Here is a 26,932-nt window from a genome sequence, read left to right on the forward strand (position 1 = left end):
ATTTTTTTTACCCTAAAATATTAATTTAACCCGCGCAGCACAATGCATGACAATAATGACAACACTACGGTGTGTATATGAGAAACCTATTTAAATGCCAATCAAAACAAGATTTCCCACATTAAAGCATTTTAATCTGCACTTGTTCATTTTAAGTTTGCATCGCAATATATCCATTTGCAACAAAGTACTGGAATGGTGAAGCTGGCTCGAAACAATACCACATCACAAAATGATATGAAGGCAATACAAAAATCGGGTCATTCCTAACAAAGATTTTGTCCCTTTTGGGGGGGAAACCATCAATAAAGTTCAAATCCAAAGGACCACAATTTCACCTTGCTTGGTAGAGCTTACTGAAAGGGATTAAAAAAAAAAAAAAAACCTCGGGAAATAACATAATGGCGATGCAAATGTGGGTCATACCTCGTCAAGAAACTAGTAATTTTGGTGAAAGAAAATTAGACATGATTAACTCCAAATTCAAAGGACCACCAAAAATATTGTGATCTTAAGATCAATGCCCCCACAACCACATGGTAAGCTGCCGTTTGGGTTTCATATGAAACAAAATGGCCTTAAGAGAGGAAGCCATCTATGTTATAGATGCTTGTCTTAAGATATTGATTTCACCACATGTTCAAAACAATGTTGGCTGGGATCCTCCAGAGAGCCCTGCACTGCCAAAATTTGCTTTCAACAAGCACCACCTCCGCACCTCGTGAACATCACGTGACCATGGACCCATGTTTGACCACTCAGCTCTAACAGAACACAACCTTGTAGGGGCCGGCCCTTCGATGCCTGGAATTCAATCCTCAGCTGACAACAGTGATTGCACAACTCAGTCAATACTCGAGAAGAAGAGAGAAATATTATGAGTTTAAGGAAAGGCAGTGGTGTGGATCATAGACAACCAAAATGACGTGTTGAAACATCTCCATCACCATCACTTGAAGTAGGAAGAAAGTATGATTGCTATAAGTAGTGATAGCTTATTGCTGAAAGGGAAATTGCGGTTGTGAGACTGAAAAGCGGAAAACATTTAGAGAAATATTTTTCACTTTCTTCTGACTTCTATCTACTCCCTTTGGAACTCAAAAAGCCTAAAATAAAAATCATCAACACACATCTAAGACAAAGTATACAGTTTGACAGTCTTGTTTTCGTTCTTTATGTGTTAAAAAGCAATCTTCTAATATTTTGCAAATATTAATCAATAACTAAATAAATAAAAATACAGAAAAATTAAATGAACAAGTTATTTAGTTACGAAGAGATAACATTTTGAAAAACTTTTTTAAAATATAAAAAATCAATCGGAACAACCAAACTCAGAATAGACAACTTTTATTAGTTTCGAAGATTACAAAAGAAGTATTTTCAACTAAAAATCCTTTATATCTATCATACCTTATTTATCAAGACAAATACTCCATTATTTCTTGTACCATAGTAGCTTGCCAAAACACTTGATGATCTTTAAATTGTTGTTAGGATAGTTGCTAACAGTTAATATAAGAACTCCCCTTAGGAGCCTCCATGCTCTTTAACTTCTCAGTAAACAATTCTCCTTAAGAGTTTTCTTTACGCTCCACTTACATGGCAAGAGTATATTATATGAAACTTTATGTAACTCTTTAGCTAGTTAGGCAATCTTACTCCGCTGCAATCTTACATCCATGTGATGATAAGAACCTTTGATAAACAAGCCGCTAATGTGTTTCACAAAAATACTTATTTAACAATTATCTTCGGATAACTTGTATTTATTTTCTTTTGATAAAACGTATCTGAACTTCCTATATAATTTATCCAAACAAACTTGATAGTTATATAAATAATCATGTTATATCCTATAAGATAAATCTAACTAATTCTTTATCTAATTTGGATAAACTAACAATCTAAACAAATTCATCTTCATCAACGTAAATAATCATTCACTAATCAAAGTCAATCATTTCAACATTTACAATCTCCCTCTTTTTCAGATTTGTGACAAAACATAATAATGATGAATTAGCATGGAAGTAGTTCAGATACTTCAATCATAAACAAATACTTTATTACAGTTCCTAACATGTTTCATTCAAATTGTTCATAACATATTCAAAGAATACTTCATGCAGTATATTGCATCTTAATTGTTCATAATATGTTCATAAAACTATCATGCACCAAATATTGTTATACAACTATATGCATCAAATTCAAAGTGTATCAAGTATTCAGCATAGAGATTCCTTTACTACAAAAAATATCATAGTTATTACATACCAGGATTTTTAATATTCAATATTCATTACTGATTAGAAAACAGTAAAATAGCATAAACAAATTGATGGCTGGCTTTTGCTTGCTGACTGCTTGCTTACTCTTTTTTCTCTTTCTTTGCATCCATACTTGCCTCCCCCTTGGTATGGCACACATCCTAGTCCTCATCTTTACCAATAATAGATTGATGTACTTGTTCGACATCCAAGTCGAGTTGAACAAGTTTGTCATTAACCTGTATAATATCATATTGCATATATGTTCACAACTTGTTAACAACATCAATCTTTTGTTCCTACTTACTCAATTACAATTGTTCAATTATAAGAGAGAGTAAGGAGCTAGTTTGAGAAGTTTATGGATGAGAGGATGTAGACTCTTCAGGATGTGACCTTTTTTCTATTGATCACATCTTTAGATTTGACAACAATTACAGCTAAGATCTTTTCATAAATATTAATTATTGGCTCACTATTATGTAAGGGTACTTTGGCCATGATTGCTAGCCTAGATATCAACCCGTTAAAAGGTAAACTCACTTTCTTCCTAGTTGTAGCTTTTTGTATGACATCAATAAAGTGGGTGACTAAGTAGATAGGAACATCAATAATAATAATAATAATAATAATAATAATAATAATAATAATAATAATAATAATAATAATAATATATGATCTCAATTATTAGCTCAATATGTCTTCCAACAGGCTAGAGGATTGTTAACATATTTTTTTCTAATAATCGGTAAATAAGTAACATGGTGTTTAAAGGCAAACTACGTGATTTGTCAAACCATTTTAGTCCTTTAAGGCCAACAAATAGATCACCAATCTAAGTCTTTGAAGGGGCTTCTATTCCTTTATAGAAAAAGTTAAGATCTGTGATTTCAAATAGCTTATATAACTTTCTAATGACAGTGGAAGTAATAAAGTGGTCATCAAGATTGAAAAGCTTATAATTAGCATAAAACTTTCTAACTACTTCAACATTTAGAGCAAGTGCTTCTTCAGTCAGTTCGCCCAATTGTCTTTTTTTTAAGATATCCTTTATGAACACAAGTGTGGGATAAGAAAAATCACTTACCAAAACTTCTTTTTCACCTAGCATATTCTTTTTAGAGAAATTGTTTCTGTAAGCCATGTTTGTACTAAGGGAAATGAAGCGGTTGGTTTTTCTAGATTGTGCTACATTCAACAAGAAAATGCATTAGCCATTTTCAGAAATAATAAATCAAAAGAAATGTGTTATGCAAATACATTACGAAGATGATTGTAAAGACATATTATTTTTAATAACTTCTCAAGAAATTTCATATCACGATAGGATATCCTTACCGTTTTTGCATAAAGGTTAAATGCAAGATGGAGAGGATCAATAAATGTTGTCTCATAAATTTATTTTGTATTTATCAGAAGATGTCAAGTAAAGATGAAGAGATTTTCTTAGGAAATTGTGAGATGGGTACTTTAAAATAAAAAACACACACACACACAGAGACAGAGAGAGAATGATGATTACATGTTTTGATAAACAAAATCATTAATTCAACTCTAAAAAAATTGTTTTTTCTCTTGTTCATGCTCGTATCAAGCTTCATTATATGCACCTATAGCCTCTCTTAAGATGACATGTCAGTGTTATGGAAAAGATTGACTCTATAGACTAATCATTTCTCTTTTTATCTCTTAAATTAGTTAAGCCACATTATTTTCACATGTTTTTCTCACAATTGTATCTAATTGTACACTTAGAAAGAAATATGAACCTACATAAAATAACTTAATCTTTTAGCCTAAAAATACTCACAATTGACAATTTGGAAGGAATACTTACCTTATTGGTCAATCTTTATTCATGAACGCATATCTTTTTAGTTAATCAAATCAAGATGTGAGTTTGTGAGTGAGAAAAACAACAGTTCTACTTTAAAATTGAGTGAGAAAGACAATAGTTCTACTTTAAAATTTATTTCTTCATCTTTTTCTCTTTAATTTGATATAATGTTAGTAAAGTGTGAGCATACGTTGAAAGTAAAACTTTATGTTAGGGCCTAGATATAAAAGATTTTCACTCTAACATAGAGTTTGATTAACTCTATCATTTCTATTATATAATTGCTCGTTTATTTTCACAGTGAACAATTGACTTTTTCTTCAAAAATTGGAGAGTCGAATGGATTTATACTGAAATGTGTTAATTTATTTCCACAATAATGTGAACACTTGACTTTTTCTTAAGGATATATTAGGAGATTAGGTATACTTGCAAGGTTTGCTTTTGTGTTTCAGTGTTAACAAACATATAAAAACACAAACAAAACTTTTTACACACACATTTTTTTTCATTATTATTTATAAATTTAATCTCTTTTAATAATCAAGGTATGTCACATACACCAATAACTTTTTTAAGAAATTCAAATCTTATACCATTTAAAGGTTTCGTGAATAAATCAATTAATTGATGTTTGGTGTTCACATGTTCTAATGACATCACTTTATATATATATATATATATAAAAGACATCACTTTATTGGAGACTTGGTTGAATCAAAGATTTTGTCACTTTATATATATGCTTGGTTATTGAATGTTGCACATCGTTTTTAGAGATATTAATTGCATTGGAATTATCATAATGAATAGTTATGTTGAGAGAAACCATAATCATCTATCATCTTCTTTATCCAAAGAAGTTTTATACAACAACTGTCTGCTACAATGCTACAATGTACTCGACTTTTGCAATGGACAATGAGTTTGAATTTTATTTCTTACTCATTCATGCTTTCAAGTTTCCGCCAACATAAAAATAGCCTCTAGTAGTGCTTATTTTTATTAACATTAACTTCTCAGTCAGCATTTGAATAGCCAACTAGACTCAATTTTGAATTTTTTTTATACCATAAATCATAGTCATTATAGCACTTATTTTAAGATTCTTTTAATTGCTATAAGATGTGATTTTTTAGGATTAGATTGGAATCTAGCGCAAAAACCTACACAAAAATCAATGTCAAGTATACTAGTAGTAATGTAAAATGGAGTCCTTATTATGCTTCTATAAAGTGTATAATCAACACTTTCCTACAGCTTACCTGTTGGATTTAAGCTGATTTTAACAAATATGCTCATAGGTGTATGAGCATGACTATTTCCTTCTATGTCAAACTTCTTAACCATATCTCTAGCATGCCTAGATTGAGAAATAAAAATTTTATTTTCACTCTACTTAATTTGTATGTCAAGAAAAAAGTCTAACTCACCAATTATACTTATTTTAAATTCAGATATAACTTTTTTAGCAAACTCATAAGAAAATGATTCACGAATAACTCCAAACACAATGCCACCCACATAAATCTGAGTAATGAGTAGATGTCTACCAGTTTTTCTTACAAAAAAGAGTCATGCCAGCTTGTTCTTTTTTGAAATTGTTATTTTACAAATATTTTCTTAACAGTTCATACCGTACTCGCAGTGTTGGTTTTAAACCATAGAAGGCTTTCTTCAACTTGTGTATATGATCAAAAAATGAATAATTAGTGAAACCTTTGGGTTATTCTACATAGACCTCTTCTTATAGAATTACATTTATGAATGCACTCTTCACATCCATCTGATACAATTTAAAATTCAATTGATAAGGAATTACAAGCAGTATATGAAAAAATTCTAAATGAGCTATTGGTGCAAATGTTTCATCATAATCAATCCATTCAACTTGAGCGTATCCTTGTGCTACTAGTTTTGTTGATGATTGTTTCATACTCATCTAAATTGTTCTTGAAGATTTATTTGATTCCAATTATTTTGTGATTATCAAGATGTGGAACCAATTGTCATACACCATTTCTTATGAACTGATTTAGTTCCTCATACATGACATTGATCCAACTTTCATCTTATAGGGCATATATGAGACTTGATTGATAAAAATTTTTTCTTAACCTCATAATAATGTTCTCCTTATAATGATTATGTTTTACCCTTGATGAAGGTTTTTTCTCTCATAGCTGTTTAAAAACGTGTGAAGAACTCTCCTTTTAGTTTTTCTTATTTTATTCTAATAAGGTTTTTTCAGTTATCTCAATGATGTTATCAAGGTCTTTCTTCACATATTCCTTTAGATTGTTATCAACAACCATATTGATTGATTCCATGACAGTTTGAATTCATAGGTTATAGACTTTGTTGTGTAATGAGTATCCAAGAAAGTTTCATTTATCATTCTTGTTCTCAAACTTACATAAGTTTTCTCGATCTCTCAAGATATAGAAAAAACTTATAAACACTCTGAAGTGTTTGATTATAAGCTTCTTGTTGATCCATAACTCATAAGAAGTGAGTTTTGTTCCAAATCTAAACATAACACAGTTCAAAATGTGTACAATAGTGTTGATAACTTTCTTCTATAAATACAGTGCAACTTTCTTACTATTCAACATAGTTCGAGCCATTTCTTGTATAGCTTTATTCTTCCTCTCAGCTATATCATTCTGATAAGGAGTTACATGAGAAAAGAATTCTTTATGTACTTTTTCATCATAAAAAAAATGGAAAGTTAGTATTTTCAAATTCTTTTCTATGGTTACTATGAATTCTAGATATAAAAAAATTATTTTATGTTTGCAGTCTTCTAAACAATTTCCTCGCAAGATCAAGAGATTTAGACTTTTCTCTTAACAAAATAGCCCAAGTATATCTTGAATAGTCATCCACAATGATTATGATATATTTCTTTCCACTCGGACTTTAGTTTGAGTTGGACCTATTAGGTCTATATGCAATAATTCAAGGGTTCTTGAGGTTAGAATGTCAATAGTCTTCTTATATTGAGCGTTAGTTTGTTTTTCTTCCTGACATGCTCTACACACCAACTTTCTAATTGCTCGCAGATTTGGCAAACCACATACTACTTTTCTTTTAGAGATTTTTGAAGAACAAGTTATTTGGTTATAAAGGAACCTTTTGAAGAACTTTTTAAAAGATTAAAAAAAAACCTATTAGCAGATGAAAACTTTCACTAGTTTAGAAGATTACAAAATGAGTATTTTCGACTACAAATCCTTTGTATCTATACAACCTTACTTGTCAAGATAAATACTCTATTTTGTCTTCTACCGTAGTAGCATGCCAGAATCTTCAAATTGGTGTCATCCTAACCGAAACATCCAGTTGCTAACAGTTAACACAAGAACTCCCTCTAGAAGTTTGCAGGCTCTCTACCTCTTTAGCGAACAATTCTCCTTGAGAATTTTCTTCACACTCCACTCGTGTGTCAAGAGTATATGCTATGAAATTCTATATAACTCCTTAGCTAGTTGAGTACTCTTGCTCCACTGCAAGTGTTACTCTATAAAATGCTTTGAAATGTTGTTGCTTATGCAGACATCCATATGATCAGAATAAAAACCTTTGATAAATATTATTTTCAGGCTTCCTAGTCTATTACATTCTTAACATACCTCTAAAATGCTTCATAAAAACAATTTTCTAAACAGTTATCTTTGGATAACTTGTATTATCTTTTTTAAAAAAAAAATTTATTTGAACTTTTTATATAATTTATACAACCAAACTAGATAATTATATAAATAATCATGGATATAAGATAAACTTAACTAATTCCTTATCTAATTTGAATAAACTAATAATATAAACAAATTCATTTTCATCCACATTAATAATTATTTATCAATCAAAGCCATTCATTTCCACATTTACACAGTTAATATGAAGTCACCACTGAATATTTTGACTGTGCCGCCCAAACCTTCCCTTTAAATTGCCGTCTCCACCTTTCATCTCCATAAGCTCTTCTACACCTCTCCTTTTGCTATTCCTCACAAGTAGCGACTTGCACAGTTTCTCTCCTTCCTTCTCTTTCTCGCACAGAACAAATGGGATCACCACCTTCGGCCTCTCTCAAACAGAACAACCTTATATTCCTTGTGTTTATCATGATCTTATTCTTTTGCTCCATACCTGATAAAGCCAACCTTTGTTCCAACCAATCTTCTATCATCCCAAGTGGTGTTCCATACAAGAGCTCCTCCAACATCTCTTCATTGGAAACACTTCAGCTAGATGGCTACTTCAGCTTTGATCATATCGATTATGCAGCCAAGGACTTTGGCAATCGATATCATTTCCTACCATTAGCAGTTCTACATCCGAAATCGGTTTCTGATATTTCCAACACTGTAAAGCATATTTTCAAAATGGGTTCCACTTCAAAGCTAACAGTTGCTGCTAGAGGCCACAGTCACTCGCTTCAAGGTCAAGCACAAGCTCATCAAGGTATAGTAATAAACATGGAATCCCTTCAGGGACCAGAGATGCAAATTCACACCGGAGAGCTGCCGTATGTGGATGCATCAGGTGGTGACTTGTGGATTAATATTCTACATGAGACTCTTAAATACGGGCTTGCACCAAAATCTTGGACAGACTATCTTCATCTCACCGTTGGAGGCACCTTATCAAATGCCGGAATTAGTGGACAGGCATTCAAACATGGGCCGCAAATTAACAACATTTACCAGTTGGAGGTTGTCACAGGTATACTCACGCATGATTCTGTCATTCGAAAATTTTCATACTAGGTAGGCCCAATATCACAGTACAGGAAATAGAAAGTCATTTCAGCATGACAAGGAGGATGCTCCAGTGATTTTATTACTTCGATTTTCATGAAAGAACAATTTTACCACGGCACACAAAGTTACTGGAAGCTTTGCTTTTCAATTAGACTGAGCCTGGGGGAAAATATCATGAAAAGAATGCAGCTTAAAGAACAACGAAATTCACAGCGAGTTGTAACTATAACTAGCTAACTTGAAACAATGATTCAATTATTTAAAGCTAAATAAGGCACAACTGAATCTAACTTGATGCTCTGGGTGCAGGCAAGGGAGAAGTAGTTACCTGTACAGAGAAGCAGAATGCAGAACTCTTTCATAGTGTTCTTGGAGGACTTGGGCAGTTTGGAATAATCACTCGAGCGAGAATCTCTCTTGAACCAGCACCAAAGATGGTAAGAATTACACTCTTAAAATCTCTGTGCATTGCTATAATGTCACAAGGAACTCTTATCTACAATGTAATTTATCACTTTTGACAGGTGAAATGGATCAGAGTACTATATGATGAATTCTCTAAATTTTCCAATGATCAAGAACGTTTAATATCATCCAAGGATTCTTTTGACTATATCGAAGGGCTTGTGATAATAAACAGAACCGGTCTCCTCAATAACTGGAGATCCTCCTTCAATCCAAAAGACCCGCTTCAGGCCAGTCGATTCATCTCAGAAGGAAAAACTCTTTACTGTCTAGAAATTGCTAAATACTTTAGCCCAGATGAGTCCGATATAATGAACCAGGTTAGACTTGCACAGAGAACACTGCAAAACACCTCTTAGGATCCCAACATAGATTTTACATAATCCAAGCCCGTGTTCCTAACCTTATTTTCTCTCATGCAGAAAACTGAGAGCCTATTGTCAGAACTGAGTTACATTTCATCCACACTCTTTCTGTCAGAAGTTTCTTACGTGGAATTCCTGGATAGAGTCCACCTGTCTGAAATCAAACTCCGGTCAAAAGGTTTATGGGAGATTCCTCACCCATGGATGAATCTTCTAATCCCTAGAACCAATATTATTGAATTTGCTCAAGAGGTCTTTGGCAATATTCTTACAGGCAATAGCAATGGTCCCATCCTCATCTATCCGGTCAACAAGTCCAAGTACTCCCATACGAGAAACAAAACTATTAATTTCCCCTCAATTTTCAAATATTATATTATCAACCTGATTTTTCCTTCCCATTGCAGGTGGAACAATAGAACATCTTTAATCACCCCAGATGAAGAAACTTTCTACCAAGTGGCATTCTTATCCTCTGCAATGCCATCTTCCACAGGAAGAGAAAGCTTGTTTCACATTTTAGCCCAAAACCAAAGAATTCTAGATTTCTGTTCCAAGGCCGGTCTTGGAGCCAAGCAATATATGCCTCATTACAGCACCCAGGAAGAATGGCAAGCTCATTTCGGCCCGCAATGGGAGGTTTTTGTAAAAAGGAAATCAACTTATGACCCATTGGCAATCCTAGCTCCTGGCCAAAGAATCTTTAGAAGGAAATAGCTTTCTCATGATGCTGGCCACTTATAAGGAATATCAGGAAAAGATTCCTCGGGAGAATATGGACCATAATGCGTACAACTGTAAATTACAATTATAAGGTCTGATGGAGAGTTGGGTTGCCATAGCAATCGTCAGCATAATAGAGAGTAAGAGTCAGCAGGCCATTTAATTGTTAATAAAAATGAAAATTTTAAGTAGGCAATTCTGTAAAGAGGGCTTATAGTATTAGCTCATGATGATTTTTAAACGGATCATGAACTTAAATTTCTTTTATTTCTTTGAGCGAGGAGCAAGCGTCTATCTGTATTTCATGAATACCAAAACCATGCAAACAGAAACATGAAATAAATAGCTAATAAATTTAAACCACGGAGTTACATGTTACGAACATGCCACAAAATATCAGAAGCCAGAAACACCAGAAAAAGTTGTCTGTGGCAACTAGGTCTCAAGGACTGGCAAAACAACTGCTTCCTTTCTGTCGCTTCTGTCCAGCCAAGACCTGGGCTTTGTATTTCTCCCTGTGGCTCTTCATAGTTTTTAGCATCAAGGATTGTTGCTTCAAAGCCTGTTGAATCACTTGCAACAGGAAGAAAGCTACTTATATCATCTCTAGCTCCAAAGCCACCAGCTCGTATAACATCATCTGGTGTTATGGAAGCCTCCATTTTTACTTCCCCAGGTCTGTCCTCTTCTAAAGGAGCATTTGGAGAAACAAGTTCCTGCGCTTTGCAATCAACCACGTTAACTTTCATGTTGTCTCCTGGAGAACTTGGACCAGGTCTTGGAATATCTTTCACAACATTCCTGAAAAAAGTTGGTTTCAGCTGCTTCATTACTTGTTCTGTTTTCATCGGTATCTGGGGCATCAAGGAAAAAGAAAACAAACTGACGTAGGAATGCCAGCGTTTGCGTGTAAATATATTTTCATTAAAAAAAAAATGGATGACGGAAAACTGACATATATATCACAATTAAAAGATAAATTTAAGTTGGGCCTCGTAATAAACTTCAGCCATGTGTAAAGGTGAGATTCCAATATCAAAGTCTATTCAGGTAACAAACAGAATCTCTCAAGCAGCCATGTTTCAAGACTATGGTTGCTCTGGACGTACAATAAAAACGCAAAAAATATAAAGGAGTTCAAAAGCCTTGACAAATCTGAGCACTTCATTTTCTTATTGTGGGCAATAAAATAATTATATGGGAAAAGTTGGAAAATCATAACATACTGATAAATAAAAGTAACACGATCCTTATTGATTGTGTCAGCTTTGTATAGGATGTTACCTCTAAGCTTACCTATGTAAGAAAGAAAAGGAAAGAAAATAAGAACAAAGACTCTAAGATAACCAAGTTACGAAATCTCTCCAAAAATTTTATGTCAGCACTTGTGTGTTACACCTCCTTCAGGACCTACACTACCAGAATTAGATTTGACAAGTCAATTCCAGTAACCAGCATTCCAGAGCTTGACTCATGAAGAAGGCTGAAGACAACATTATTAAACTCAAAGCAGTCATGTTCCCATGTAAGCAACACATATAGCTTGTCTTGTAATTTGAAGGCTCCTTCAAACTTTTCAAATCTATCTGCATTAACTTTGAAGGCTGCTTTTGTGGAAGAAGCTAGTCTTACCTGAGAATGAGATACGACTCAGATTGCTGAAAGAGGAAAACAGAAAGAATGATTAACTCATTTTGACGTTGCCTAGCTACATATATTAGACAAAAATATATTTATGGAAGTCATCATCAGGACATCGACAAAATATTAGAGATCTACTACGGTCTAATTTGATATTTTTGACTGAAATGTGAGCTATCATTGCGAGTAAAAACACTTCAAAGATACTTTAAAATCAGCACTATGCGTGCATGTTCTAATATTAATTTCGTAGTAATAACATTGTTCTTTAACATTTAATGGCACATCGTTGATTTTTTACTTCCCCACAACATTTAAGATAGCTAATTCTGCTCTCATTGTGAAGCATGCTACTGTTACAAATGAATTTCATACAAAAGGTCTGGGTTCTGCAACAGCAACCTCCTCGGATCCATTTACTTAGTATAACGGTGACGAGTGTCAAAAATGATTATAAACACTTTTATCACAAGTTACCAAAAGATTCAGGAGGCAAAGGGTCATATACAAACAGCAGGGTGAGCATAGCACCAGCTCGAAGTGGTCCACTAAATTCTCTGGTAAGTTTTGTTGTTACGAGTATGAAATTCAATTCCCTGTCCCTTTTTTGTGCAGATCAAAATAAAATAAAATAAAAACAATTTTTTAACTTGAAATACTAAAGGACTGCCTACAAGCCCAAACTGGCGAAGGATCTCTCAAGGCATGAAAAATAAATTACACCAAAAAAACTGCAGAGCTGATGCTGATTGAAGAAGTTAATTTTTACTTGAAGTGATACTCAAGTTCATACCATGTAAAACCTTGGCCGACATGTGATCCATGGAGCAATATGAAAATATAACCCAAATGATTCTCGTGAATATAAGATCCTTTGTAAAAAAGCCAATCGAAACAGCAGCTGCTATAAGATTCCGTGTTTCTAAACTGTGGATTCTAAATTATTTTTATCACAAAACATCGAGCACAGAGACAAATTTAACAATAACCGGATCAAGAAATCAATGAGTAAGAAAAACATCAGTTCTTAGACAGAAAGAAGCTGTTAGCTTTGACAGATAAAACGTATTCAGATAATTCATTGTTAAAAACAAGTCGTCTGAGAACGCTTGAAGCTTGAAGATCATGGTTTCTAAATTATATTAACAACACTCAATTCAACCAGCCACCTTGCTCCTAAAGAACACCCAAAATCAGTAAGACTACATTTTTTTGAAAGCCAATAACTTGGTAACAGAAATTGATGCAGAGCAAGTCAAAGAGATTTCCTCCCTCCTCAAAAAAGTCAAAGTACAGCTGCATTGGCTTCCATTAAAATGGTTTTAGCAGTAAATATACAAGCAATATAATCGCTACTAACTTTCTCTCATTTCACTATAATCCCTACTCACTTACTATTAAGAATTTAAAACACTTGAATGTTTACTTTTGCATTAATTAATAAATCAAGACAGCAACAATTACGTAAAGATTAAAAAACAACTTATCATAAGTATACCACGAGAAGCCATTAGCATTTACTACATCAGCACAAGAAAAACTACAGCTCTCGGATATTTTTAATGAAGGAAAAGGAAAGGAAAGGAGTGTGGTGATTATGATATTTGAAAGTTGTAGGGTTTTGATAGGAGAAAGGATGATTGATTGAGTTTAGTGTTTACCTGAGAGCGAAGAGAAGAGAAGATAGTAGGAGTCGGTTCAGCTTTTGCTTTCGCTTTCGCTTTGCCACCTTTGTGGCGACGATGCGGGATTCATTTGGCGTTTTGCTAGTTTGCGTCGCCATTTGTGTGGGTTGGAAGGCTTCTTGGCTAGCTTTCGACGTGGATTCTCAGACACTTGTTTGCCCACCTCATGCTATCATCGCCTTTTTTCCATAGGATTGATCGGAAAAATCTGACTAGGAGTGGATCCGATCTCAAAAGCTTGGATGGGTTAATTTGTAAGTTGAATTAAAAAACGAGAAAAAAAAAAGTCATCAATATTTGTAAAATTAAAATACATAATCATGCCTATTATGATTTTCTCTTTTGAACCATATTTTAAAAAAGTAGATTTTAAAAAATATATATTTAAGTAAGATGAATTTTTATATAAAAATTAAATGAAAGGCAGATTATTATTAATAAAAAAATATTATTTTAATTTTTATAAAATTAATATTTAAAATACAATTGTATATAGAACCCATTATTAATTTATTATTATTATTATTTTTTTACGATTGCAGAAGCTACTGCAAAATAGCAAGCACACCCTTAACTCTAGTGGCCCTCTATTTTTCCTATATTTATTTAATTATTTATTCACTAAATATGTGTACACACAAGACTTTGAAATTCAAGGAGTAAGTAACAAACGGTACAATTTGTCTGTTTAAACCTCACTCTCCCCTCCTCTCTCTCTCGTTAGTCGCTTCCTTCTAAACGAAGCAAAACCCTAACACCAAAAATCTCACAACAATCCAAACAAATTCAATTTCACTAAAACCTAAATCTCCTCTTCTGTATTGCCTCAAATGTCACCGGCTGCGGCCGTCGATATCAGGTCACCGGTTACCTCCAAACACCCTTCCTCTCTCCAAAACCCTAACCCCACTCCAATTCAGAATAACCACCGCCAAACTGTAAATGCTACGTTTTATGGTAACACCAGCGAAATCGATATGAATAAAAACGGGTCGCATACCGGGACGGGACGGGCGAGGCCGAGGCTGATGAAGGTGAGGAAGCAGTTACATGGGAGGAACAGAGGAGAGGGTCCCGGTGAGTCCCGTTCCGGGTCGGATTTTAACCCGTTTAAGTCAGTAGGTGATGATTTAGATGGGAATAGTTGTGTGTCCAATGTGGGTTTTGTGTTTGGCGCAAATGGGGGTGTAAAAAGTGGGGATTTTGATCAGGGTTTGAATTCTAGAGTGGAATTAGATTCTAAAGAAACAGGATTTGGTGGAAATGTGGGGCAATGGAGAGAAAAGGAGCCAGCTTTGGGTTTGAAAGTGGAGCCTACGGAGCTTGGTAATATGGGTTTTGTGTTTGATGCTAATGGGAACGGTGTTGGGGTGAAATCTGACGTGGAGAATAGAGAATTGAATGAGTGTGTTGTGAATGTAGGCGGAGTAGAGAGTGAAAAGGTCAGTAATGCGGGTGACAGTGAGTTTTGTGATGACAAAAGTGAATTAAGATCGAGTTTGAATTCCAATAAGGGAGATTCTAGTGGGAATGGGGTGAAGTTGGGTTCTGATGATGTTGGTTTTGTGTTTGGTGCTGCTCGTGAGGCTTTCAGTACAAATGTGGGGGCTTCTGGTTCTAGTTTTGTATTTCGTGCTAATGCTGATGATTCCATTGCAAATGTTGAGGTTTCTGGTTCTAGTTTTGTATTCAGTGCTGATACTAATGATTCTAGTGCAAATGTGGGGGTTTCTGGTTCAGGGTTTGTGTTTGGTGCAAGTTGGTTTGATAAGAAGTTAAATTCCAACGAGGGAAAGCGAGAATCTGGTGAAAGTTCTGGAAATTCAGTCTTTTCTGATACAGGGAAGATTAAATTCAAGAATGAAGCCGAGCTTCATGAAGTGGAAGGTAATAGTAATGGCGTTTTTGTGTTTGGTAGTAGCAGCAAGAAAAGTTGCAATCTTAATGAATGTGTGGTTACGAACTTCCCTGTTGAGGTCAAGTCAAGTGGCGGAACTTTTTTAAACTACAGCATTTCAAAGGATCAAAATGGTAATCTGGATTCTAGTGTCAATGGTAAGGGTAAGTTTGCATCATTTCCAAATAGTAGTAATGCAGCTAGTACATCTAGCATTAACCCAATATTTAATCTTCCAGAAGAGATTAAGAAACTTAATATTAATGAGTTCAAGAATGTTCATGGAGCCGACAATGAGAATTCATCTGCAAATGATGATTCTTTATTTGCTATCAGAAGCAGTAAAAAGGCTTCTGCCTCTTCTAATGGAAGTTCAGATGCTTGTTCTCCTGAACAGAATGCTGCTGTGGGTTCGGGTGGTGATAAATTTGAATCCAGTGACAAGAATAGAAGTTGCAATACCGGTAGTACTTCTATCAGAACTTCGAGTTCAGAATTATTTAGGTTTCAGGCAGGATGTGTGAAGACTTCTTTTGAGGGCCAATTATCTGAAGATCGAATGAATGATGATACAAAACTCAATGGAGCTGCTCCTCTAACTTCATTATCATTGGCTGGTTTTGATTCCCAAGTACATTGTGAAGTTTCTGAAGCAACAACTATGGCTGGAGTTGAAAGGGAAAATAACAAAAGTAGTTCTACAAGTGATCTGGGTGGATTAAGGATGCCCTTTACAGACTTCAAAACACCATGTGATCCTTTTTGTTTAAAAACAAGTGTATTTCCAGAATCAAATAAGAAACCAGAATTTACTGTAAATAACCGATCAAAGAAGGGCAAAAGATTAGAATTGAGGGTAAAGTTGAAGCAAGATTCTTTACGTAAGCAACACCCAGAGCAAGTTCATTTGCAAAATGAGAGGTGTGGCCAAGAAAATCTAAATTCTCCCGGATGCTACTCACCCATGGATTTTTCTCCTTATCAGGAAACTGCAGCAGCTGGGAAATTTTCTGAAGAAACTTCTGTGACATTAAATGATTCCAACCCCCAAGAAAATAATTGTGCACCCTCAATGTTGCATTCAACAGCGACAACTGGTCTCAGAGAGGTTGAAGGATTAGATGTTAAGAAAGATGATGGGAGGCCAGGAGAGAAGATGAATCAGGAGAGTTCTGGTTGTGGTTCTGAAAGATGTTTCATGGGTGATTGTATCTCTAAAGGGTTTGTTTTTGGTGCTGAAATGTCCTGCCCTGGTTTCAACTTTGAGCAGGTGAGTAGCAGCAATGATGGTGCAGCTTCCGCTGAAGTTACGCATGGTTCAAAGACAGAAAGCAGCCATCAAATGCAATTTTCCTTTGCTTCAGGTTTGGAAGATGTAGATGAGAGAAAATTTTCCTTTTCTGCTTCATCCTGCTCATCAACACCAAAACGGCAGTATAGAAAGAAATATAGGAGGAAACCTCCATGCGAACCATTTATTTTTGTCCCAAACCCAAATGTAAGTAAAGTCAATTATTGTTCTTTCCAAATTCCATCCATGCCAGCACTTCTGTATATATAGCTTTTGACACTGTGCAGGGTCAAGGAGAAGATTTATCTACTCGACAGAAAATGGTGGGGAATAAATCTGAAATAAATGAATTGGCGAAGCAAGGTTCAATCTCATCCACTGGCTCTGTTCAGGAAGAATGTGAGATGTGGCGAGCAAGGTGCTTTCTACATAAAATCTATTAATGGCTAAATAGCTCCCACATTGTTTACTGCTGAATATTAGTATATATTACTTTTGAGACTCTGCCTTTGATACTTAAGTTGGATAGGGTTTGGTTTTTTCCAGGGGCAATCATGCTTATCAAAATGGGGATATGTCGAAGGCAGAGGATTTTTATACATGTGGGATAAATTCCATTCCTTCTAGTGATATTTCAGGATGCTGTCTTAAGCCTCTTGTTATTTGCTATAGCAACCGTGCTGCAACGCGGATGTCTCTTGGAAACATGAGGGAGGCGATAAGAGATTGCATAAAGGCTGCTGACCTAGACCCCAACTTTTTCAAAGTTCAAATAAGAGCTGCTAAGTAAGTCCTTTGCATGGGGTGCATGCAGCAAAATTTACTTCTTATCTGTTTCAAATGGTTTGTTTTTACACAATTTTTTGAACTAAATATTTTCTTTTGGTGAATTGGTTGAGCGAAACAAGATTTGGTGACTTGTTTTAGATGTCACGAGATAACATGCATGCGCGCTGCCGCGTGCTTATAAAACAAATGCACTTAATAGTGTTATAATTGTGAATCAACTCTAGATAACTAATAGAAATTAAAGGTATGATGGAGCAAATATTTCATGAAGGAAAAAAAAATTGTGTTGGTGATAAAAACTTAGAGACTGAACAAAATGATTAGTAGCAATCTACAGTGTTTTGTGAGGAAAGATACAATACTTTCGCCAAATGATTTAGCTTTTCAGTTAATAAAAAACAAAAAAAATTACAAAGCTAAATTCTCTACCAACTTAATATTAAAAAAAAAAACCAACAAAGATAATTTTGAAAGGAAAAAAACCCATGAGAAAAAACGTTGTAGCAATTGACAATGTTTTGTGAGGAAAACTATAGCACTTTTCCTAATAAAATAAAATAAAAAATCATTTAGAGAAATATTGTAGCAATCCACAGTGTTTTGTGAGAAAAACTACAACGCTTTCTTCATATGATTTAACTTTATTGTAATTATAATTCTTAACCAACTCAATATTCAAAAAAAAATCGACAAAGATAATTTGGAAAAAATCATAAAAAAATCACATGGAAAAACACTACAATAATTCACAGTGTTTTAAAGAAAAAAAATACAAAGCTAAATTCTTAATCAGCTCAATATTAAAAAACAAAATCAACAGAGACAATTTTAGGGAAAAAAATAACAAAACAAACACCAAAAAAAGAGAAAAAATCATGTTGGAAACACTGTAGCAATTCACAGTGTTTTGTGATGAAAGCTACAGTGCTTCCCCACATGATTTAGCCTTATTTGTAATGACTTGTAATTGTGATTCACAAACAACTTAGTATTAAAAAAATAAAATTAAAAAAGATAATTTGAAAAAAATTATAACAAAAAAAACTATTCAGAAAGACACTATAGCAATCCACAATGTTTTATGAGCAAAGCTACAATGCTTTCCCCACATGACTAAGCTTTATTACAAAGTTAAATTTTAACCAACTCAATATTAAAAAAAAAGAAAATCGACGAAGATAATTTGAGAAAAAAATATTACAAAAAAAGAAAACACAAAAGAAACTGGAAAAAAAACCATGTGAGGAAAAACTGTATCAATCCATAGTGTTTTGTGAGGAAAAACTTGTATTTACTTGTAATTACAAGTTTTAACCAGCTTAATAAAATTAAAAAAAGATAATTTTAAGGAAAAACATAACAAAAACAGAAAAAAAACCATGTGGGAAAAAACATTGTAGCAATCAACAGTAATTTTCGAGGAAAGTTACAGTGCTTTCCTCACATATTGTAACTGCAATTTTTAACCAGCTCAATATTAAAAAAAAAATAACAAAAGATAATTTCTGAGAAAACCATTAAAAAAAACCATGCGGAGAAACACTGTAGCAATCAACAATGTTTTAAAGAAAAAAAAATTACAAAACTAAATTCTCAATCAGCTTCATATTAAAAAATATCGACAAATATAATTTTAAAAAATAAAAAAATAAAATAGAAAAATTATGTGGAAAAACATCGCAGCAATTCACAGTATTTTAAAGAAAAAAATTACAAAGCAAAAATTTTAACCAGGTCAATATTTAAAAAGTAAAATCAACAAAAATAATTTTGAAAAAAACAAATGAAAAAATAAATGAAAAAAAAAGAAAAAATAGGAAAGTTGAAAAAAAAAGTAATTTTGAAAAAAAAACAAAAAAAAAGAGAAAAGGGAAAAGTTAGCAAAAAAAAAAAAGGAGGAAAGCACTGTGGATGACTGTTGTAATCCACAGTGCTTTTGGGTGTGGGGAAACAGTGATTTCCCCACACCCTTTAGTTATATGTATAATAATAATATAATAATATAATGTATAATAATATCTTGCTTTGTTCATTTCTTATATGCTGACTTCATCTGAAGGATAGGAGTTGTTTGGTTGTGCTTCATATGTAGATTGTGTATGACATCTATATGTTGATAACTATATTCTCTATGCTAAATGGTGTACTCTGTATTCTAAATATGTGTGAATTTCTTTTTGTTTTGACCCCATATTCTGAATGTCCACCATGAGTGGTCCTTTTTTACCACTGATTAAGAATAGCTAATAAATGCTGTGTCAGTTAGTCTTCTTTTGATTGACCTTACTGCATTATCCCCATTTGCTTCTTGCTGAATGTAGCATCTGTTTGAAAATGATGTGTTGCATGCTGTAAACATGTTGGGATTTTTTTTCCCTTTCCAGTTGTCATCTTCAGCTGGGAGAAGTTGAGGATGCACTTCACTATTTTAATAAGTGCTTGGAATCTAGAGTTGGTGTGTGTTTGGATCGAAGAATCACAATAGAAGCTGCTGATGGCGTACAGAAAGCTCAGGTAAGCATTTATTAGCTTAAGTGGTGCTGATGTCACCATCTTATGGTAGTAGATATATGATGCTTTTCATTTATTTTATATCGATCTTACTTATAAAATAGTAGCGGTGAAAAAAGTTCAAATAAAAGAAGAGATATAGAGGATAAAGGTTACTTTTCCACTTAGGAATATCTTGTACCTTTTTTCCTTAAGCGCATTACTTTTTCGAGCAGCAACTCCTAATTAAGCAAAATAATGCAGTTCTGAAGGTTTATTAGGATAGAACTAGGTTTCCTTTTCTGGCAGATTACAATTTAACAAACATTACATCCTACAGGCAGTATAAATCATATCTTTATAGGTGTTGCATTGTTAAATTGGCCTGTAAAATCTAGAAAGAAATTTGTTTTGATTACAAAATGTGTAGTTGGGACACAAAAATAGGCACTTCATTTTTCATTGATTTCACATTTTGGATGGGCTATCAGAAATTGCTTCTTAATGGTTAAATCATCCTGTCACTGTGACATGGTTGGTTGGAGTTATTTGTCTTTTGGATCTTCCTTGCTCTTCCTTTCTTGCTATCCATGTGTGCATTTGCAAGAGATCAATTCCATGACTGATCGAGTGGTTTTCCTTTCTTCCAGAAAGTGGTAGACTGCATAAACCATTCTGCAAAACTTTTGGAAGAGAGAACATATGATGCAGCACTTAATGCTCTAGATGTGATTGCCGAGGCCTTATCTATTAGCCCCTACTCAGAAAGACTACTGGAAATGAAAGCGAAGTTTCTGTTTATGGTCTGTGCTCTTTCAACATTTTTTTTTGCTCTTGTTCAAGTGACTAAATAATTTGGAATATTGAAGAATGTCAGTTGATAAATTTCTGCCCGTAAGAGTATTTCATCTGTTTGCCTCTAGATCTTTTCTAATCATAGGCTGTTTTGGTGGCATTTTGTAGTTGCGGAACTATAAAGAGGCGATTCAGATGTGTGAGCAGACTCTTAGTGCTGCTGAAAAGAATTTTGTTTCAATAGGTGTGGATGGGCAGTTTGTAGATATTGGCTGTTCTGAAAGTGAAAATTGCTCATTCGCAAGGGTGTGGAGATGGCACTTAATTTCGAAGTCCTACTTTTATTTGGGAAAGCTTGAGGTGGCTCTTGATTTACTTCAGAAATTAGAGCAAATGGGATCCATCAGTTGCAAGTAAACACATCATATCATCAATTCAGATCCAATTGTAATTGGTATTCCTTTCTCAAAATAACTTTGAGGTCACTGATAATAATTTGAACTATGCAGGAAAGCAGATGCAAGTAAGATATTGGAATCATCTGTTACATTAGCTGTCACCATACGTGATCTTTTACATCATAAGGTATGCTGTTGATTGCTTTAAGTTCACCTCCCTTCTTAGGTTTCAAAATGATATATGATGTGTGATGGTTTCTATAACATGAAAGTCATCCTTAATGTTTTAGTTGGGTTAGAATACTGGGTAATAAGGGTGCTGCATGGTATTTATGTCTTTTTGTTTATTGATGTTGACAACATGGTGGTCAACTTGTCAACTAGTGAAACTTTTGATAAAAATCTAAAATCTATATACCCTAATGTACCATGTGCATATAACATTGTACATAATCTTATGATTCATATCACCATGTCGTCTTAATCTGTGCCCATTTTAAGCAAATGACCACTAATGTTATAACTGTTTTCTCCATGCTCATTTTTTTAACAATGTATAGACATTTAAAAATCACAGATGATGAAAAAAAAAATCCAGTGGAAATAATAATCAGGTAGCTTTTGGTATTGTTGACGCTTGGGGTTGGTTTGATTGGATTGCCTATTCTAAAGGACTTTTAATAATGTAGATTTGGTTAACTGATTTCATTTATTGAGTTTGTGTTTGGAAAATCTGCTATATGTGTTATCATTATATGATAATTAATACCCACAGAAAACTAGGGCTGGAATGCACATTCCAATTGCTAATGATTGTCTATGAAGACAGATTAAGTGATTTATGTTTGGTGTTTGATTCGGTTCTGGGTTCCCTCAGGCAGTCTTATGGTAGATTACATATTCCATGGTCTTACTCTTGTCTTTTCATGAAATCTTCCAGCTGAACTAATTTAGCATTCATGTCAATTACAGAGTGCAGGAAATGAAGCAGTTCAATCAGCACGGTACACTGAAGCAGTAGAACATTATACCGGTGCTTTATTAAACAGTATTGAATCCCGCCCTTTTGCAGCAATTTGTTTTGGAAACCGTGCTGCTGCACACCAAGCACTGGGGCAGATTGCTGATGCCATTTCTGATTGCAGCCTAGCTGTGGCACTTGATGGAAATTACTCAAAGGTTTATCTCTAAAATATGTCTTGCCACCAGTTAGTTGATAATTTGATATGGAGCTCAACAAGAATTAAATGTTTCCTTTAACATTGTTAAATAACACAAACACATGCTATGAATTGCATCCTTTGATGAACATGGACATATTTTGCCTAAATGCTTCCTGCCAATTTGCTCTGTAAGAGGGAAGAATTCTGCTTAATTTACTTAAAGGGATGTGAGATATAGACATCAAATTTTAACAACTGTTTACATGGTTGCCTGATTGACCTACTATTAATTGCTCAATTGCAACTGGTGCAGGCAGTTGCCAGAAGAGCTGCTTTGCATGAGAGGATTAGAGACTATGGACAGGCGGCTAGTGACCTTCATAGGCTTATTTCTATTCTTGAAAATCAATCCGATGAAAAAGTCAGACAGTCCAGCAAACCTGCTAGATACACCAGCTGGACAAAAGAATTAAGGCAAGCTCGTCAGCGTTTGTCCTTAATGGAAGAAGAGGCTAAGAAAGGAATCCATTTGGATTTATATTGTATTTTGTAAGTCACTTTGGAACCTTCAACGCATTATGCTTTCACTGGAACAACATGATGTTTGTAATGTTTAGATGCTATCGCTCTCATTAAACCAGATATCTGTGGTGCTTCTAGAGTCATAGTGGTATTGTTGCCAGATTTGTTGCACTATAATCATTATTTTCTTTGTCAAGGGTTTTAAAACTGAGCCTTTCTGAGCATAAAATTTAATCCTATCATGGCATATGCTTTACCAAGTTTCAAATTCTCAATATATACACAAGCGTGTATATTTTGAGAATTTGAAACTTGGTAAAGCTCTTTAATTAAGAATGTGTAGTGCCCTTTTTATTTCTTTCTTTTTTTAGAATTGTAAAATACCTCGAATCTGCCCAGTTACAAATCATTCTTTTACTGGAAAGAAAAGGGGTTCTGCTCTTTTTACTTGTATTTAATCTGTTACTGTTCCCGCATCGCTGGGCTAACATGTTGATATTTGTATCTAAAACAATCAAGGCAATTTTCTGGTCATAATTAAATGCAGCATGCAAGCATTTTATACTTTCATAATTTGTCAACTATATATAATTTCTTTGTTAGGGGAGTCAAGGATTCTGAGACAGCATCTGATATAAAAAAGGCATACCATAAAGCAGCACTTAAACATCACCCAGACAAGGTTTCTAGCTTTCCACCCCTGCGTATTTATTACTGCTGATCCTGTTTCCAAATCTTACAGGTTTCTCTTGTATTTTTTTCCCCTAATTGTAGGCTGGTCAGTTCCTGGCAAGAAGTGAAAGTGGAGATGATGGGCGGCTCTGGAAAGAAATTGTCCAGGAGGTTCGCGCAGATGCTGACAGGCTATTTAAGATGATTGGAGAAGCATACGCAGTACTCTCTGACCCCACTAAGGTTTGTTATCCACTTGATTTCAATAGGTCTAATATGTGGCTGTATTCTAGATTTTGAGCTTTCTTTCTTCAGATACCTGTACTGTCATCAATTCCTATCTCATCAGGTGTTTTTCACCTTTAAATTGTGTGGCTAGTCTTTTACATCTTTAAGCAACCTTGTCTGTGTGGCTACTATTGTTGGTCACCTTGATTACTATGAATGAAGGCATCCTTTGTTTAGCAGCAGTTAATCAAAATTGGAAATGGATTGTTTACAATTTGCATGTATGAATGCACATGTGTGATGTATACTTGGATTTTGGTTGGTGTAGAAAAACTAAAAAATCATTGCCAATGTCACAATTATCACAGTTGCAACCGCCACTCATTGCCATCAATGCTGGCAACATTTTTCCATTACCACCTCCATCATGTTCGCTATTGCCATCATCACCTCTTCTACATATAACTGCCGCCACCCACCACCTCTTCTACCATGGAAGCACTATCATCATCATGACCATCAATGTTGCTCCCTCTATTATAAACATCAATATTACCGCTGCCATTGTTGCTGCCATCCATGATAACCATTATGACATGATCAATTCTACCACCAACTATAACATGGGCATGACAATTGCTGCAACACCATCACTGTGATAAACATGTGCTGCATTATAATTCTTGACTCGTTTGCTCCAGACACATAAAGATGGTCAAAGATTCTATCTTGTAATTGGTTGTTTTTCCTGTAGTGGTTTGTTTATCATTGTAATTAGTATTTCTTCTTGTAATGGTTTGTTATTTAACGTGATCTGTATTTTGTCTTGTAGCCTATCTAGCATCCTAAATGGTATTTTGTCTTGTCTGTCTGTAGTGTAATTTGTGTTTCATTCTGTATTTTATATTGTTTCTCAGTATTAGTCTGTTTCCCTGTTATATTTCAAATATAGTACCAAGGTATGTTTTGTTTTCCAAATAATTTGTTATCTATTATAGTCCCTTGGTTCTTATTCAAGCATTCCATTCATGGTAATTGAGTTGTATTGAAAAACTTTCGAGTTTTTCTACATTTTCTTTGTTTTTCCTTTTCATTATTAATGACCTTGTGAACTAGAAGGGAATATGTTATATGCTAATTGTAATCTATTTTTTTTCTTTCTTTCTTTTCTTTTCTGTTTCAGTCCACTGTATTACTACTATGGAAGGTGTTTAACTTGCTGCCTAACCTCTGTTATAAATTACTTTTGATATGTGTGAAGAAAATAGTAAGCTGTTCATCCTTGATCCATATAACTTGGACAGACATTACTTCTCAATTACAGGATGGTGTTATTCCATATCTGTTTTCTGCATTCTGCTTTTAGTGAAGGTTGTTAACTACTAGGAGCATGACTGAAATCGTATGTTATCTGTTTGTCTGACTAGTGAACTAGTTTTTGTGCCCAAGGTAAAATTCAACTTATAACCTATCAACCTTAAACAAGGGCTAGAGCACATTGTTGAATGAGGTTTGAGATTTTATCTAGAAATTCTAGTTGGCTCTCAAGCAAGATTTCTGTTTGCATTTTTTGATTAGCAACCATTGCCTCATTTTGATGCATTGTTTTGAATTTCAGCGTTCGGAATATGATCTTGACGAGCAAATTAGAAGAGCATCAAAAGAAAGCAATGGAAGCAGTCCTCATGGAAGAACATCATACACACGTGGCAATTCAAATGAGAGAAATGAGTACCGGCGAAATTGGCAGGATAATTGGAAGACTTATGGTTATTCACGTTCACGCTGGTAGGAGAAATATCCTATGTCTCAGGATTTATATGCAAATTGCTTTTTTCAGATCAAGGTCAGGTCAGCTTTTACGGAACGAAGTTCAAGATGGATCTTCAGGACAGAGTAACCATTGATCTGGTCTAGCAACCAACAGCCTGATAATGGATCCAGACTGATTGGCATTGGTCTAAAAATGGATGTCTTAGTAAAGTTGGCATATTTCAGTCTAAGAAATGTCCAGTTCTTATGGAGGGTCAAAGGGAAGATTCGGTTGGAGAAGGATACTGGACCATGAAGGGCATTGTTTGCAAGCATACTTTATACCTGGCTCTGCTATTGTGTCCTGAGCCAAGAGGAACTTTGGACACAGAAAGAGTCGGGGTTTTATTAATTCAACCCCCATAGAGAAAACAGAGAAGATTTAACTTATAATAGTTTGTTTTCCACAAATACCCACAGGGGCATTGTCTAAAAACAAAAATGCAGGTTGTTTCGTTGTTGTAACCTCCTGGCCTTGCACCTGCCTGGTTGGTGGTGGAAAGTTTTTCACCACAGAAAACTTCGCAAGTTATATATTAAAGAAAAAATAAATGGATGTACAAGTTTTGAGTGTTAGTGCTTAGAACTAAGATCCCCTTTTTTCCATCTGGAAGCCTAGAAAGAGAGTGAGCCGATCAGAACTAGGAGATGATAGGATAGCTATGCTGGCTGAAACGCACTTCACCTCACCTTAAAAGAGAGACTTGGGTGCTTGGCGGTGCGTTTAAAAAATATTTTTGAGAAATTTAAAAAAAAATTATTTTTTTAATTAATATATTTTTAAATTATTTTAATGTGTTGATATTAAAACTAATTTTTAAAAAATAAAAAGAAATATTATTGATATATATTTCTAAATAAAAAATATTTTAAAAAGTAATTACAATTAGTTTATTGCTAATATTATTTTATAAACAAAGACAAATTACTAATAATTTTTTGTAAATAAAAACAAACATAGTCCAAAAAAATTAAAGCCCGCAAATCAAAATAGCCCATATAAAAAAAACTATTTAACCAAATGAAATTTGCTTTTTGAAAAAATAAAAGAAGAAGAAGATGAAATAATTATAAACATCTATTCTCATTTCACTTCATTTACACAAAGGAGTAAAAG

General features: G+C 34.1%; 3 protein-coding genes across 4 annotated transcripts; 2 read left to right on the forward strand and 1 right to left on the reverse strand.

The window, feature by feature from the left end:
- Nucleotides 1-8,110: 8,110 nt before the first annotated feature.
- LOC133676551 (cytokinin dehydrogenase 1) lies at nt 8,111-10,673 on the forward strand. The gene is made up of 5 exons (XM_062098232.1): nt 8,111-8,841; nt 9,189-9,316; nt 9,404-9,664; nt 9,767-10,029; nt 10,117-10,673. Exons 1-5 carry the CDS (start codon nt 8,181-8,183, stop codon nt 10,424-10,426), a joined length of 1,623 nt encoding a protein of 540 aa, XP_061954216.1. The 5' UTR covers nt 8,111-8,180; the 3' UTR covers nt 10,427-10,673.
- A 79-nt stretch (nt 10,674-10,752) lies between these two features.
- On the reverse strand, nt 10,753-13,215 carry LOC133676496 (uncharacterized). Its single transcript, XM_062098168.1, has one exon. The coding sequence runs from the start codon at nt 11,293-11,295 to the stop codon at nt 10,801-10,803; it is 495 nt and encodes a 164-aa protein (XP_061954152.1). The 5' UTR covers nt 11,296-13,215; the 3' UTR covers nt 10,753-10,800.
- Nucleotides 13,216-14,406: 1,191 nt separating this feature from the next.
- LOC133677343 (uncharacterized) lies at nt 14,407-26,391 on the forward strand. 2 transcript variants are annotated; one of them, XM_062099322.1, is made up of 12 exons: nt 14,408-17,153; nt 17,234-17,364; nt 17,493-17,732; nt 20,120-20,249; nt 20,876-21,028; nt 21,189-21,433; nt 21,530-21,605; nt 22,391-22,597; nt 22,895-23,130; nt 23,707-23,785; nt 23,878-24,018; nt 25,622-26,391. In XM_062099322.1, the coding sequence occupies exons 1-12, from the start codon at nt 14,589-14,591 to the stop codon at nt 25,793-25,795; spliced, it is 4,377 nt and encodes a 1,458-aa protein (XP_061955306.1). In that variant the 5' UTR covers nt 14,408-14,588; the 3' UTR covers nt 25,796-26,391. The 2 variants fall into 2 exon arrangements, with proteins under 2 accessions (XP_061955307.1, XP_061955306.1); XM_062099323.1 differs by lacking the exon at nt 25,622-26,391 and having other exon boundaries at nt 14,407-17,153; nt 23,717-23,785; nt 23,878-24,017.
- Nucleotides 26,392-26,932: the final 541 nt, after the last annotated feature.

This window comes from Populus nigra, chromosome 17, assembly GCF_951802175.1.
Source record: "Populus nigra chromosome 17, ddPopNigr1.1, whole genome shotgun sequence".
In the NCBI taxonomy this organism is placed as follows: Eukaryota; Viridiplantae; Streptophyta; class Magnoliopsida; order Malpighiales; family Salicaceae; genus Populus; species Populus nigra.

Coding starts and splice junctions, on each gene's coding strand:
- LOC133676551 (XM_062098232.1), top strand. CDS start 8,181: ATGGGATCACCACCTTCGGCCTCTCTCAAACAGAACAACCTTATATTC. Junction 8,842..9,188: donor CCAGTTGGAGGTTGTCACAG/GTATACTCACGC, acceptor CTCTGGGTGCAG/GCAAGGGAGAAGTAGTTACC. Junction 9,317..9,403: donor TTGAACCAGCACCAAAGATG/GTAAGAATTACA, acceptor CACTTTTGACAG/GTGAAATGGATCAGAGTACT.
- LOC133677343 (XM_062099322.1), top strand. CDS start 14,589: ATGTCACCGGCTGCGGCCGTCGATATCAGGTCACCGGTTACCTCCAAA. Junction 17,154..17,233: donor TTTTTGTCCCAAACCCAAAT/GTAAGTAAAGTC, acceptor GACACTGTGCAG/GGTCAAGGAGAAGATTTATC. Junction 21,434..21,529: donor ATGGGATCCATCAGTTGCAA/GTAAACACATCA, acceptor TGAACTATGCAG/GAAAGCAGATGCAAGTAAGA.
- LOC133676496 (XM_062098168.1), bottom strand. CDS start 11,295: ATGCCCCAGATACCGATGAAAACAGAACAAGTAATGAAGCAGCTGAAA.